At 52.2% G+C, this 15,389-nt stretch overlaps 1 protein-coding gene across 1 annotated transcript; it reads left to right on the plus strand.

The window, feature by feature from the left end:
- Positions 1-965: 965 nt before the first annotated feature.
- On the plus strand, positions 966-12,279 carry LOC138366781 (filaggrin-2-like). The gene is made up of 6 exons (XM_069328062.1): positions 966-1,013; positions 1,535-1,696; positions 4,136-4,999; positions 5,347-5,500; positions 7,078-7,392; positions 7,778-12,279. Exons 1-6 carry the CDS (start codon positions 966-968, stop codon positions 12,277-12,279), a joined length of 6,045 nt encoding a protein of 2,014 aa, XP_069184163.1.
- Positions 12,280-15,389: the final 3,110 nt, after the last annotated feature.

The raw sequence follows: 15,389 nt of genomic DNA on the forward strand, positions 1-15,389 counted from the left end.
GTGTCGCTGCTCCTGTGGAGGGTGTCTCTGCTCCTGTGGAGGGAGTCGCTGCACTTGTGGAGGGTGTCGCTGCTCCTGTGGAGGGTGTCTCTGCTCCTGTGGAGGGCGTCGCTGCTCCTGTGGAGGGTGTCTTTGCTCCTGTGGAGGGAGTCGCTGCTCCTGTGGAGGGTGTCGCTGCTCCTGTGGAGGGTGTCTCTGCTCCTGTGGAGGGCGTCGCTGCTCCTGTGGAGGGCGTCGCTGCTCCTGTGGAGGGCGTCGCTGCTCCTGTGGAGGGCGTCGCTGCTCCTGTAGAGGGCGTCGCTGCTCCTGTGGAGGGCGTCGCTGCTCCTGTAGAGGGCGTCGCTGCTCCTGTGGAGGGCGTCGCTGCTCCTGTAGAGGGCATCACTGCTCCATAAGAAACTAATTAATCTAAAAAAATATAACTGGTTGCCCTTTGTGCAGTGCGCGTGAGTGCGCATGCGCGGTGGCGGCGGCAGTTCGCCCAGCCAGAGAGACGCTCTGATTGGCTAATGACCGCCTGTCATTATGGAATTTATCCTCCATGATTGAAATTTACATTTTTTTGGAATTAATCCGATTTACACGAACTTGGTGATAATCTTGGTGTAGGTGATTAGAGATTGGTGGCCACCTTGGCCATGTCGGGCCACGATTCGTGAAGGATTTACGTGTCCACTTGTTCGAAACCTGTTCATCTTTCATTAATCCTAGCGGCTTAGTCTGTATTTATTGACCAGTTTACCAGCGTGTATAACAAGTTATTTTATTGTTTACAACTATAATAACCTTGAGTTATTATTGTTGTAAACAACTTACAGCTCTGTTAAGCCGGTAAACTATTCGGTGTATACAGACTATACACCACCAACATCAGGAGAAAGATGCAGTGGTTTCGTAAGCGGACACGTCAGTGCTCGATGACTCCTGGCTCAGGTACAAGGTTAACGACAGTATTGATATGCGCAATGAAATCCACAAGAACGCTGGCAGTGCGCATGCTGGGAGAAGTCCAAGTACGCAGGTTCGATCCCATCGTACAGCTCCTAATATGCTCTCGTAGTATATCTATAATTAAGAGGAATCTGGGAATATTTGTTACCCGGGGAACGGGGATGTTCCTCAAGGATGCTGACGACGTCTTGAGATGACACATCCCCACACAGATGCCGCCGCCCAGCATCCCACACACACACACGGTAATGAGAGCCTCTGGAGGGCCTCAAGGATGTTGGAAATTTATAATGATAACCTTTTGGTGTGTGTGTGAGGTGCCATGCTCCTCCTGTGCCTTGTTTCCTAGCTATCAGGCCCCTCCTATCCCTCCCCTTCATAATCATATAAGAAGGAAAATGACAGTGAAGGCCCAAGTGACAAGACTACGTCAAACAGAAGGTGTATATACCGAAGAGAAAATTATAAGGAAATTTGCAAGGTACCGAGCACTGGTTTCCATAGTTCACAAGCGAGCCTGAGCAGCCCCGGTGTTAGGATGGCCCTAGATGAGAGACTGTAAGATATAGAGGTGACAGCACAGGAAGTAAAGAAACGACTGGGATCACTGGACAAAACTAAAGCTGTTAGATCAGACAATGCATCACCGTGGATATTGAAGGAGGCAGCGCAGGCCCTCAGCGTGCCTCTGCGAAAGATCGTTAATGAGTCACTTACAAAGGGAGGAGTTACTCATCTGCTGGAAGTAGGCAAATGTGGTGCCAGTTTTCAAGAAAGGTGATAGAGTATCACTGACAAGCACCCCGTGCAGCGGACTTGAAAGAATAATCAGGTTAAGACTAGTTACACACTTAGAGAGAATTAGGTATGTAAAAATTAACCAACATAGCTTTAGGGAAAGGAAATCATGCCTAACGTACCTACTTGAGAAGGTACGTTAGGCATGAATCTGAGAAGGATGGGCAGATTGCATGTTTCTTGACTGCCAAAAAGCCTTTGACACAGTACATCACAAGAGACTACTATACAGACTTGGGAGGCAGGCGGGAGTAAGCGGAAAAGTCCTAACATGGGGAAGGAATTACCTAACAGGCAGAAGCCAGAGAGTAACAGTAAGAGGCGAAAAGTTGGACTGGCGAGCAGTAACAAGTGGAGTACCTGAAGCATCGGTGCTGGGACAAATTCTATTTCGTATATATGTAAATGACCAATCTATTGGAGCTGAATCTTATATGTCGATGTTTGCAGATGATGCAAAATTAATGAGACGAGCTGTGAGGATTGTAAGATTCTCCAAAACGACTTGAATAAGTTGCAGAGATAGCCGGAGAAATGGCTACTGGAGTTCAATAAGAACAAGTGTAAAATGGTGGAAATTGGATTAGGTGGTAGGAGACCAAAGGGACAGCATGCAATGAAAGGAAAATACCAACATAAGACTACTGGAGAAAGAGATCTGGGAGTGGACATTACACCTAATATAACTCCTGAGGCACATATAAATAGGATGTCAGCAGCCTACTCTACTCTGACAAAGCTCAGAACATCATCATACAGGAACCTAAATAAGAAGGCCTTTACATCGCTGTACACAGCCTACGTGAGACCAGTCATAGAATATGCAGCCCCTGTCGTGCAGCCTCCACCTAAAAAGCACATAATGGAAACTAGAAAGTTTCCTTGTGTGTTTTTTTGCATACTCGTAACTTTTGAAAACTTCAGAAGTTTGCGATGAAGCTCGTCCCAGAATTGCGGCGAATGGGATATGAAGAGAGACTGAAGTAACTAAACCTGACGACGCTAGGAAAAATGAGAGAGAAAGGGGAGACATATAAAATATTATGGGGAATTGACAGAGTGGAAATAGAGGAAATGTTCACAATGAATACCAAACAGAACAAAATGAAATAGGTGGAAGCGTGAGACTCAGATGGTCATAGAAATACTAAAAAGTTTTAATTTAGTGTAAGAGTAGTTGGAAAAAGGAATGAACTGAAAGTGCAGGTTGTGGAAGCAAACTCTGTTCATAATTTTAAAAGTGCCAATGAAAGGAATCATTGCTTTAGACAACTGGAGGCTAGAAACAGGGGGTCCATTAAGAGCTGATGCTCGATTCTACAGGCACTAATTGATGAGTACACACACACACACACACACACACACACACACACACACACACACACACACACACACACACACACACACACACACACACACACACAGACACACACACACACACACACACACACACACACACACACACACACACACACACACACACACACACACATACACTAAGCTGAGAGCCGGAGCCGAAACTGAGAGGTATGAGTTACGAGGAAAGGCTAAAGGAGCTGAACCTCACGTCCCTGGAAAACAGAATAGTAAAGGGAGACATGATAACCACCTACAAAATTCTCAGGGGAATTGACAGGGTTATCTTGAGGTTATCTTGAGATGATTTCGGGGCTTTAGCGTCCCAGCGGCTCGGTCCTCGATCAGGCCTCCTTTTTGTTACAACCCCCCCAGGAAGCAGCCCATAGCAGCTGTCTAACTCCCAGGTACCTATTTACTGTTATTTAACAGGGGCATCAGGGTGAAAGAAACATTTTGCCTATTTGTCTCCGCCTCCACCGGGGATCGAACCCGGAACCTCAGGACTACGAATCCGAAGCGCTGTCCACCCAGCTGTCAGGTGCCCATTGGGGTGGACAAAGACAAACTCTTCAGCACAGGAGGGACACGAACAAGGAGACACAGGTGGAAACTGAGTACCCACATCAGCCACAGAGACATTAGAAAGAATTTTTTCAGTGTCATAGTTAGTAAATGGAATGCACTAGGCAGTGATGTGGTGGAGGCTGACTCCATACACAGTTTCAAGTGTAGATATGATAGAGCCCAGTAGGCTCAGGAATCTGTTCACTAGTTGATTGACGGTTGAGAGGCGGGACCAAAGAGCCAGAGCTCAACCCCCGCAAGTACAAATAGGTGAGTACACACACAGCATTAGTGGCACTGACGACGAGGGGGGCAGTGCCAACAGTGGTGGCCCAGACGACGAGGGTGGCAGTGCCAACAGTGGTGGCCCAGACGACGAGGGTGGCAGTGCCAACAGTGGTGGCACTGACGAGGGTGGCAGTGCCAACAGTGGTGGCACTGACGAGGGTGGCAGTGCCAACAGTGGTGGCATGACGACGGTAGCAGTGCCAACATTGGTGGCACTGACGAGGCTGGCAGTGCCAACAGTGGTGGCCCAGACGACGAGGGTGACAGTGCCAACAGTGGTGGCACTGACGACGGTAGCAGTGCCAACATTGGTGGCACGGACGAGGGTGGCAGTGCCAACAGTTTTGGCACTGACGACGAGGGTGGCAGTGCCAACATTGGTGGCACTGACGAGGGTGGCAGTGCCAACAGTGGTGGCACTGACGACGGTAGCAGTGCCAACATTGGTGGCACTGACGACGAGGGTGGCAGTGCCAACATTGGTGGCACTGATGAGGGTGGCAGTGCCAACAGTGGTGGCACTGACGAGGGTGGCAGTGCCAACATTGGTGGCACTGACGAGGGTGGCAGTGCCAACATTGGTGGCACTGACGAGGGTGGCAGTGCCAACAGTGGTGGCACTGACGACGGTAGCAGTGCCAACATTGGTGGCACTGACGACGAGGGTGGCAGTGCCAACATTGGTGGCACTGACGAGGGTGGCAGTGCCAACATTGGTGGCACTGACGAGGGTGGCAGTGCCAACATTGGTGGCACTGACGAGGGTGGCAGTGCCAACAGTGGTGGCACTGACGAGGGTGGCAGTGCCAACAGTGGTGGCACTGACGACGGTAGCAGTGCCAACATTGGTGGCACTGACGACGAGGGTGGCAGTGCCAACATTGGTGGCACTGACGAGGGTGGCAGTGCCAACAGTGGTGGCCCAGACGACAAGGGTGGCAGTGCCAACAGTGGTGGCACTGACAGGAGGCTGGTGTGGAGGCGTGTTGATGTTAGGTTATCATGGCATCAGAACTTGAGTCGACGAGAGACGAAGAGTGTCAGATCTTGAGCCTCGTCTGATTTAGATGAATGAAGCAACAACAAGACCGGCTTCCATAAGGTCTTCATCAACGCTGCGGTAATTACAGCCGGGGACCTGGCTAGTTTGTTCATTAGGGCCTTATTGTCTTATTTGTTAGGTCAACACCCTATATTTATCGCCGTCAGGGGTAATGCCACCGCCTCGAACGCTGACCCCTCTAGAAGCTCTCGTGTTGTTTAGGGGTAATATTAGCTGGCGTGATATAATCTATCCTAATATTCTAATTATACGAGCCACGGGGCTTATATCTTACCCTCCCGTACCTCCGAGGAGATAATTATAGACACGCTCGTGGTTTATAGCCGCGGCCTCAAAGAAAACCCGCACAAAAAGTTATTCAATCCCTGGTAGCCTTGGAGGCCAAACTTGGCCACCGGACAGAGGGGTCGTTGTGGCGTGTAGAGGGAGCCACAGGTCGCCGTAAGGACGACGAGGGGGCGGGAAATAAGCACATCCGTACGTCTTAATGGCACAAACTTATCCATTACCCGACACTGTAACCCGGTATTAGCGATTAACAAGGACACTCCTGTAGTCCTAATCTGCTTGCATCCACCACTTTGCTGCGCCGACCCGACCAGAGGAGCCGACTCGCCACCGTGACTGATGGCCGTTTAGGACCGAAATTTATCGCCTTTTCTCTTTGCTTGTTTAAGCCCTCTGCAGTGAATCGTATTTTATCCGGCTATTCGTCACGATCCTCGTCCGGATAAGACGTATATGTCGCTTGGACGGCTGGCGATAAAGGCGCAGGAGTTAGCATAAACACGCTGTTTGGAAAACAAACACCTTGTTACCATAGACGGAAAGTCGGAGGGTCTCGCTCTCGCGGCCAGGGTCGTAAAGTGAGGCAGGTCACTGCCGGGGTTAATCGACGCTACTTATCATGTGATTATGGGGTAATTAGGCAGGTCCGTAGACGCGGCGCGCGCACACGCACTCCAGCGCCCCCCCAGTGCAGGTCATGACTGTGAGGGGGACAAGTCTTGCAGTGGTTGCTGCAAGACTTGTAGGAGGGAGAAAAGGTGGGAGGAGGAGGAGGAGGTGGGAAAGGAGAGACTGAAGAGCAGGAGGAAGAGGTGAAGCAGGAAGAGGAGGAGGAGGAGGAGGAGGACCAACAAACGAAGGAATACGAGGAACAAGAGAAAAACGAGAAACAGAAACCGACGGAAGGAGGAGAGAGAAGTGCCGACTGAAGAGAAAGATGAGGAAGAGGCGCCGACGGAAGAAGGAAAGGAGGAGGAGGGTGAGCAAGAAGACCCGACAGAGGAGGAATAAGAGAAAGGGAAAACTGTCACCCCAGACAAGAGAAGCCGCCGCCCTCTACAGCCTGGAGACACAAGCACCTCTTGTTCAATAACAGGATCTTGACCGCTCGCCCGCTTGTGGCGCCTCATCAACACATCTCCTTAACTATACCAACTATTTATACCTATGGTATAGGTATAGATAGCTGCTATCTATATCTATGATAGCCTGGCCGGGCAGCTGAATGGACAGCGCTCGGGATTCGTTGTCCTGAGGTTCCAGTTTCGATCCCCTGAGGAGGCGGAAACAAATGGCCAGAGTTTCTTTCACCCTGATGCACCCAGTTCACCCAGCAGTAAATAGGTACCTGGGAGATAGACAGCTGCTACGGGCTGCTTCCTGGGGGTGTGTAACAACAAGTAGGCCTGGTCGAGGACTGGGCCGCGGGGACGCTAAGCCCCGAAATCATCTCAAGATAACTTCAAAAGAAGAAGATATAGGTATTGATAGTCGCTATCTGTCTGCTTCAACGTACAAAATTGGACTGTTGTGTCCCAAAAAGTCTACATCTAGATCTATTAAATTTGTAGAGTGCGTGAAGAAAAGTCAAAATTACACTTACATATTTTAGGCCTAGTGTAGCATAAATATATAATATATTAGATCTATAATAGCGCATATTAGGCCTAGGATTACTAGGTTGGGTTCTTTGGCTACATTTCCAACTTTTTAGAATGTCATTTAGGCTAATTCAGTGATATAATGAATTTTTGGGGGTCCAACAGTACATGTTTGTATGATTGACCAAATAGTTGATATAAGTCCTATCCTGCTAGGTGGACGGGCCGATATAAGTCCTATCCTGCTAGGTGGACGGGCCGATATAAGTCCTATCCTGCTAGGTGGACGGGCCGATATAAGTCCTATCCTGCTAGGAGGACGGGCCGATATAAGTCCTATCCTGCTAGGTGGACGGGCCGATATAAGTCCTATCCTGCTAGGTGGACGGGCCGATATAAGTCCTATCCTGCTAGGTGGACGGGCCGATATAAGTCCTATCCTGCTAGGTGGACGGGCCGATATAAGTCCTATCCTGCTAGGTGGACGGGCCGATATAAGTCCTATCCTGCTAGGAGGACGGGCCGATATAAGTCCTATCCTGCTAGGAGGACGGCCTGGACTTATAGATTTTTGTAGAATTATTTCTCTCTCCTCCCACCGTAGAACCTCTTAATCCCTAGAAACTTTTCTTTACCCTGTAGAATTCCTTCCCCCCCCCCCCTCCTCCTTCTCCTCCTCCCTCGTTTAGCCTCCTCTCGCCTCTTCCCTCCCTTACCTCCCTCTCCCTTCCCCCTCCCTCCCCCCCTCCCCCCCCCCACCACCAGTGGGTTGTGTCTATCTTGCCCTGACTCAGCAGCTGTGCGGGCTTACTGCAACAACAAGGGCGTCAATCATAATCAATTACTGCGGGAGTACAAACACAAGGGCCTCTGTGGACGCTCTCTCTTGCCCACCACCCTGCCAACACCGCCGGAGGACAAGAACACTCCCGGAGGACAAGAACACCGCCGGAGGACAAGAACACCGCCGGAGGACAAGAACACGGCCGGGGGACAAGAACACCGCCGGAGGACAAGAACACCGCCGGGGGACAAGAACACGGCCTGGGGACAAGAACACTCCCGGAGGACAAGAACACGGCCGGGGAACAAGAACACTCCCGGAGGACAAGAAAACCTCCGGAGGGAAAAGAACACGGCCGGGGGGCAAGAACACCGCCGGAGGACAAGAACACCGCCGGGGGACAAGAACACGGCCGGGGGACAAGTACACCGCCGGGGGACAAGAACACTCCCGGAGGACAAGAACACCGCCGGAGGACAAGAACACTCCCGGAGGACAAGAACACTCCCGGAGGACAAGAACACTCCCGGAGGACAAGAACACTCCCGGAGGACAAGAACACTCCCGGAGGACAAGAACACCGCCGGAGGACAAGAACACCGCCGGAGGACAAGAACACGGCCGGGGGACAAGAACACCGCCGGAGGACAAGAACACTCCCGGAGGACAAGAACACTCCCGGAGGACAAGAACACTCCCGGAGGACAAGAACACCGCCGGAGGACAAGAACACTCCCAAAGGACAAGAACACGGCCGGTGGATAAGAACACCGCCGGAGGACCAGAACACCGCCGGAGGACAAGAACACTCCCGGAGGACAAGAACACGCCCGGAGGACAAGAACACTCCCAGAGGACAAGAACACTCCCGGAGGACAAGAACACCGCCGGGGGACAAGAACACTCCCGGAGGACAAGAACACTCCCGGAGGACAAGAACACCGCCGGGGGACAAGAACACTCCCGGAGGACAAGAACACTCCCGGAGGACAAGAACACCGCCGGAGGACAAGAACACTCCCGGAGGACAAGAACACTCCCGGAGGACAAGAACACTCCCGGAGGACAAGAACACTCCCGGAGGACAAGAACACTCCCGGAGGACAAGAACACCGCCGGGGGACAAGAACACTCCCGGAGGACAAGAACACCGCTGGAGGACAAGAACACCGCCGTGGGACAAGAACACCGCCGGGGGACAAGAACACCGCCGGAGGACAAGAACACCGCCGTGGGACAAGAACACCGCCGGAGGACAAGAACACCGCCGTGGGACAAGAACACCGCCGGAGGACAAGAACACGCCGGGGGACAAGAACACTCCCGGAGGACAAGAACACTCCCGGAGGACAAGAACACCGCCGTGGGACAAGAACACCGCTGGAGGACAAGAACACCGCCGTGGGACAAGAACACCGCCGGAGGACAAGAACACCGCCGGAGGACAAGAACACCGCCGGGGGACAAGAACACCGCAGGGGGACAAGAACACCGCCGTGGGACAAGAACACCGCCGTGGGACAAGAACACCGCCGTGGGACAAGAACACCGCCGGAGGACAAGAACACCGCCGGAGGACAAGAACACCGCAGGGGGACAAGAACACCGCCGTGGGACAAGAACACCGCCGGAGGACAAGAACACCGCCGTGGGACAAGAACACCGCCGGAGGACAAGAACACCGCCGGAGGACAAAAACACCGCAGGGGGACAAGAACACCGCCGTGGGACAAGAACACCGCCGGAGGACAAGAACACCGCCGGAGGACAAGAACACCGCAGGGGGACAAGAACACCGCCGTGGGACAAGAACACCGCCGTGGGACAAGAACACCGCCGGAGGACAAGAACACCGCCGTGGGACAAGAACACCGCCGTGGGACAAGAACACCGCCGGAGGACAAGAACACCGCCGTGGGACAAGAACACTCCCGGAGGACAAGAACACCGCCGGAGGACAAGAACACCGCCGTGGGACAAGAACACCGCCGTGGGACAAGAACACCGCTGGAGGACAAGAACACCGCCGTGGGACAAGAACACAGCCGGAGGACAAGAACACCGCCGTGGGACAAGAACACCGCCGGAGGACAAGAACACGGCCGGGGGACAAGAACACGGCCGGGGGTCAAGAACACCGCCGGGGGACAAGAACACGGCCGGGGGTCAAGAACACGGCCGGGGGTCAAGAACACGGCCGTGGGACAAGAACACGGCCGTGGGACAAGAACACGGCCGTGGGACAAGAACACGGCCGGGGGACAAGAACACGGCCGGGGGACAAGAACACGGCCGTGGGACAAGAACACGGCCGGGGGTCAAGAACACCGCCGGGGGACAAGAACACGGCCGGGGGTCAAGAACACGGCCGTGGGACAAGAACACGGCCGGGGGACAAGAACACGGCCGGGGGACAAGAACACGGCCGGGGGTCAAGAACACGGCCGTGGGACAAGAACACGGCCGTGGGACAAGAACACGGCCGTGGGACAAGAACACGGCCGGGGGACAAGAACACGGCCGTGGGACAAGAACACGGCCGGGGGTCAAGAACACCGCCGGGGGACAAGAACACGGCCGGGGGACAAGAACACGGCCGGGGGTCAAGAACACGGCCGTGGGACAAGAACACGGCCGGGGGACAAGAACACGGCCGTGGGACAAGAACACGGCCGTGGGACAAGAACACGGCCGGGGGTCAAGAACACCGCCGGGGGACAAGAACACGGCCGGGGGTCAAGAACACGGCCGGGGGTCAAGAACACGGCCGGGGGTCAAGAACACGGCCGTGGGACAAGAACACGGCCGTGGGACAAGAACACGGCCGTGGGACAAGAACACGGCCGGGGGTCAAGAACACCGCCGGGGGACAAGAACACGGCCGGGGGTCAAGAACACGGCCGGGGGTCAAGAACACGGCCGGGGGTCAAGAACACGGCCGGGGGTCAAGAACACGGCCGGGGGTCAAGAACACGGCCGGGGGTCAAGAACACGGCCGGGGGTCAAGAACACGGCCGGGGGTCAAGAACACGGCCGGGGGTCAAGAACACGGCCGGGGGTCAAGAACACGGCCGGGGGTCAATAACACGGCCGGATGTCAAGAACACGGCCGGGGGTCAAGAACACGGCCGGGGGTCAAGAACACCGCCAGAGGACAAGAACACCGCCGGAGGACAAGAACACTCCCGGAGGACAAGAACACCGCCGGAGGACAAGAACACCGCCGGAGGACAAGAACACCGCCGGAGGACAAGAACACCGCCGGAGGACAAGAACACCGCCGTGGGACAAGAACACCGCCAGGGGACAAGAACACCGCCGGAGGACAAGAACACCGCCGTGGGACAAGAACACCGCCGGGGGACAAGAACACGGCCGGAGGACAAGAACACCGCCGTGGGACAAGAACACCGCCGTGGGACAAGAACACCGCCGGGGGACAAGAACACCGCCGAGGGACAAGAACACCGCCGTGGGACAAGAACACCGCCGTGGGACAAGAACACCGCCGTGGGACAAGAACACCGCCGTGGGACAAGAACACCGCCGTGGGACAAGAACACCGCCGTGGGACAAGAACACCGCCGTGGGACAAGAACACCGCCGAGGGACAAGAACACCGCCGTGGGACAAGAACACCGCCGTGGGACAAGAACACCGCCGTGGGACAAGAACACCGCCGGGGGACAAGAACACTGCCGGGGGACAAGAACACGGCCGGAGGACAAGAACACCGCCGTGGGACAAGAACACCGCCGTGGGACAAGAACACCGCCGGGGGACAAGAACACCGCCGGGGGACAAGAACACTGCCGTGGGACAAGAACACCGCCGAGGGACAAGAACACCGCCGGAGGACAAGAACACCGCCGGGGGACAAGAACACCGCCGAGGGACAAGAACACCGCCGGAGGACAAGAACACCGCCGGGGGACAAGAACACCGCCGGAGGACAAAAACACGGCCGGAGGACAAGAACACCGCCGGGGGACAAGAACACCGCCGGAGGACAAAAACACGGCCGGAGGACAAGAACACCGCCGGAGGACAAGAACACTGCCGGAGGACAAAAACACGGCCGGAGGACAAGAACACCGCCGGGGGACAAGAACACCGCCGGAGGACAAGAACACCGCCGGAGGACAAGACCACTCCCGGAGGACAAGACCACTCCCGGAGGACAAGACCACTCCAGGAGGACAAGACCACTCCCGGAGGACAAGACCACTCCCGGAGGACAAGACCACTCCCGGAGGACAAGACCACTCCCGGAGGACAAGACCACTCCAGGAGGACAAGAACAAGGCCGGAGGACAAGAACACCGCCGGAGGACAAGAACACCGCCGGAGGACAAGACCACTCCCGGAGGACAAGACCACTCCCGGAGGACAAGACCACTCCCGGAGGACAAGACCACTCCCGGAGGACAAGACCACTCCCGGAGGACAAGACCACTCCAGGAGGACAAGACCACTCCCGGAGGACAAGACCACTCCAGGAGGACAAGAACAAGGCCGGAGGACAAGAACACCGCCGGAGGACAAGAACAGGGCCGGAGAACAAGCAGAACACGGCTAGATAACAAGAGGAACATCTGTGATCACAGACACAAGCCATGTTAAAGTATTGGTTGAGAGTCAGATGTCAGCGATCTTTATAATTCCCGGTGACTAGGGTCACCAAGGTTATCAAGGGCCTCCCCCATGTCGACGCCTCACCTTCCCCACCACCACAACTATTGCCTCATACCTATTTTCCAGCTAGGTAAACAGAGGCATCAGGTGAAAGGATACGTGCCCAACCTGGTATTCTGGGTTGCGAGTCGAGGATGTAGACCACTGTACACTGTATCATACTCGCAACCCTTCACAAAAGTGGTCCTCTCTTGACTTTGGTTTTATGAATAGTCAAGGATATATATATATATATATATATATATATATATATATATATATATATATATATATATATATATATATATATATATGTGTGTGTGTGTGTGTGTGTATATCACGAAAATAAACACGTGATTAAGAATGTGACAATGTCAGACCACGGAGGAAAATGAAACAGGAATTTCCTTAAGTACTTTCGTATATTAAATACATCTTCAGAAGGAATGAATGAATCTTCCTTCTGAAGATGTATTTAATATATATATATATATATATATATATATATATATATATATATATATATATATATATATATATATATATATATATATATGTATATATATATATATATATATATATATATATATATATATATATATATATATATATATATATATATATATATATATATATATTCTATTATTTTGTCGCTATTGATGAATATTATACTCTATTATTTTCTCGCTTAGAGTTTCTATTCCTCTGACTAGTGCTGTTGCATCTTGGTTTAATTGGAGGAGGAATTCTTCAAATGTCATCTATGTTCGAGGTAAACTAAAAGAATAATTAACAGTAAAATGCATTACACTAATTATAAACTTGCACAACGTTTCGAACCCACATGGTTCATTCTCAAGTGATGAGACTATACGTTGTTGTTGTTTTTGTTTTAGATTCAGCTCCTGGAACAACATTTCCATGTAGCACGGGCTATGGTGAGCCCGTAATGGGACTATGTTTTGAAGAGGTTATCCCCAGAGTACCTCCTTCCTGAGGACAGGAGCTATTCTGACGTCTCCGTTCACCTCCAAGCCGTTCTCACACGTTACGGTGACCTATATTGATCACAAAAGCAATTTTTATGGGGAATAATAGCCATTTTCTATATACTTTAGAAGCACAGGTAATTGCGTAAATTAAAAATTTATTACAAAGGAAAAACTGTTTCACTGAATTTGTGATGTTTTTAGATGAAAACCCAGCAACACATTTGTGTTAATGAGATCATTGGGACTATAGCGTCTTTACTCCCAAGATCCCGTTCTAAGTCACGGGGTCGGTGATTAAGGGAGGGCACGAGAGGGCTGTGGAGGGGAGGGAGGGCTGTGGAGGGGAGGGAGGGCTGTGGAGGGGAGGGAGGGCCGTGGAGGGGAGGGAGGGAGGGAGTTAAGCAGGGCCGTGGAGGGGAGGAAGGGCCGTGGAGGGGAGGGAGGGCCGTGGAGGCGAGGGAGGGCCGTGGGGGGGGGGGAGGGAGGGCCGTGGAGGGGAGGGAGGGAGGGAGGGAGGTAAGCAGGGCCGTGGAGGGTGAGAGACAAACAGTGCCCATACATCAGCTGACATGATAAACATGGAGTGAGAAAGACCTTCACTTTAGGTGTTGTGGTTATCTCACATACACACACTCACACTCACTCACACTCACTCACACGCACACTCACCCACACGCACACTCACTCACATTCACCCACCCACCGACATATCGGGTGATTCCCCCTTCCTTATATACAGGAAGTGATGTGGTGATGCCTGACTCCATACACTGTTTCAAATGTAGATATGAAAGAGCCCATTAGGCTCAGGAATCTGTACGCCAGTTGATTGACAGTTGAGAGGCGGGACCAAAGAGCCAGAGCTCAACCCTCGCAAGCACAACTAGGCAAGTACACACACACACACACACACGTATGATAACAACAACAAGGCACGTATAGATAAACTGCAGAAAGCAGCAACATTAGCTCACAGAATGAGAGCGAAGCTGCTGGTCAAGGGGGACTTGAATCATGGAGAGATAAATTGGGAATCAAGGAATCCCCCCATGGAGGGGAAGAAACATGGGGAGTAAAGTTAGTAGATGTTATGGACAGGAATTTCCTAACACAACATGTGAAGGAAGACACAAGGGAAAGAGGAAGAGATGCACCGAGCCTATTAGACCTGATTTTCACCCAGAACGTAGAAGATATCGAGAATTTAGAGCATGAAATACCTCTAGGGGCCAGTGACCATTGTGTCCTAGTCTTTGACTACATGATGGAATTCAAACTTATGACCATGGGACAAGAGATCTGGGAAAGGAGAGCTGACTACAGGAAAGGGGACTATATGAGGATAAGGGACTATCTGGGTGAAGTGCAGTGGGAGGAAGAAATTAGAGGAAAAACAGTCCAAGATATGATGGACCTAGTCATACAGAAATGCCAGGAGGCCGAAGAGAGATTTATACCAACGGTAAAGGGAAAAAATAAGAAGGAATATAATAACCCATGGTTTAATAGACAGTGTCAGGAAGCAAAAATGGCCAGCAGGCGGGAGTGGAGGAAGTACAGAAGACAAAGAACAGAGGACAACAGAAGCAGATACAACAGAGCTAGGAACGATTACATTAACATAAGACGAACATCGGAAAGGGACTATGAGAACGATATTGCAATCAAAGCGAAAAAACAACCTAAGTTACTACACAGTCATATAAGAAGAAAAATGTCGGTGAACGACCAAGTGACAAGACTAAGGAAGACAGAGGGGGCATATACTGAAAGTGACAAGGAAATCTGTGAGGCACTGAATGCCAGTTTCCATGGAGTGTTCAGTACCGAGCCTGAGCAGCTCCCATTGTTGGAAGGGGTTACCCTAGATGAAAGACTATCAGATATAGAGGTGACAGCAGAGGAGGTAATGAAACAGTTGACAACTCTAGATGCAACTAAAGCAGTTGGACCAGACAAAGTATCACCGTGGATACTAAAAGAAGAAGCACAGGCCCTCAGCGTGCCTCTGGCAATGATCTTTAATG

Source organism: Procambarus clarkii, chromosome 20 (genome assembly GCF_040958095.1).
Source record: "Procambarus clarkii isolate CNS0578487 chromosome 20, FALCON_Pclarkii_2.0, whole genome shotgun sequence".
In the NCBI taxonomy this organism is placed as follows: domain Eukaryota; kingdom Metazoa; phylum Arthropoda; class Malacostraca; order Decapoda; family Cambaridae; genus Procambarus; species Procambarus clarkii.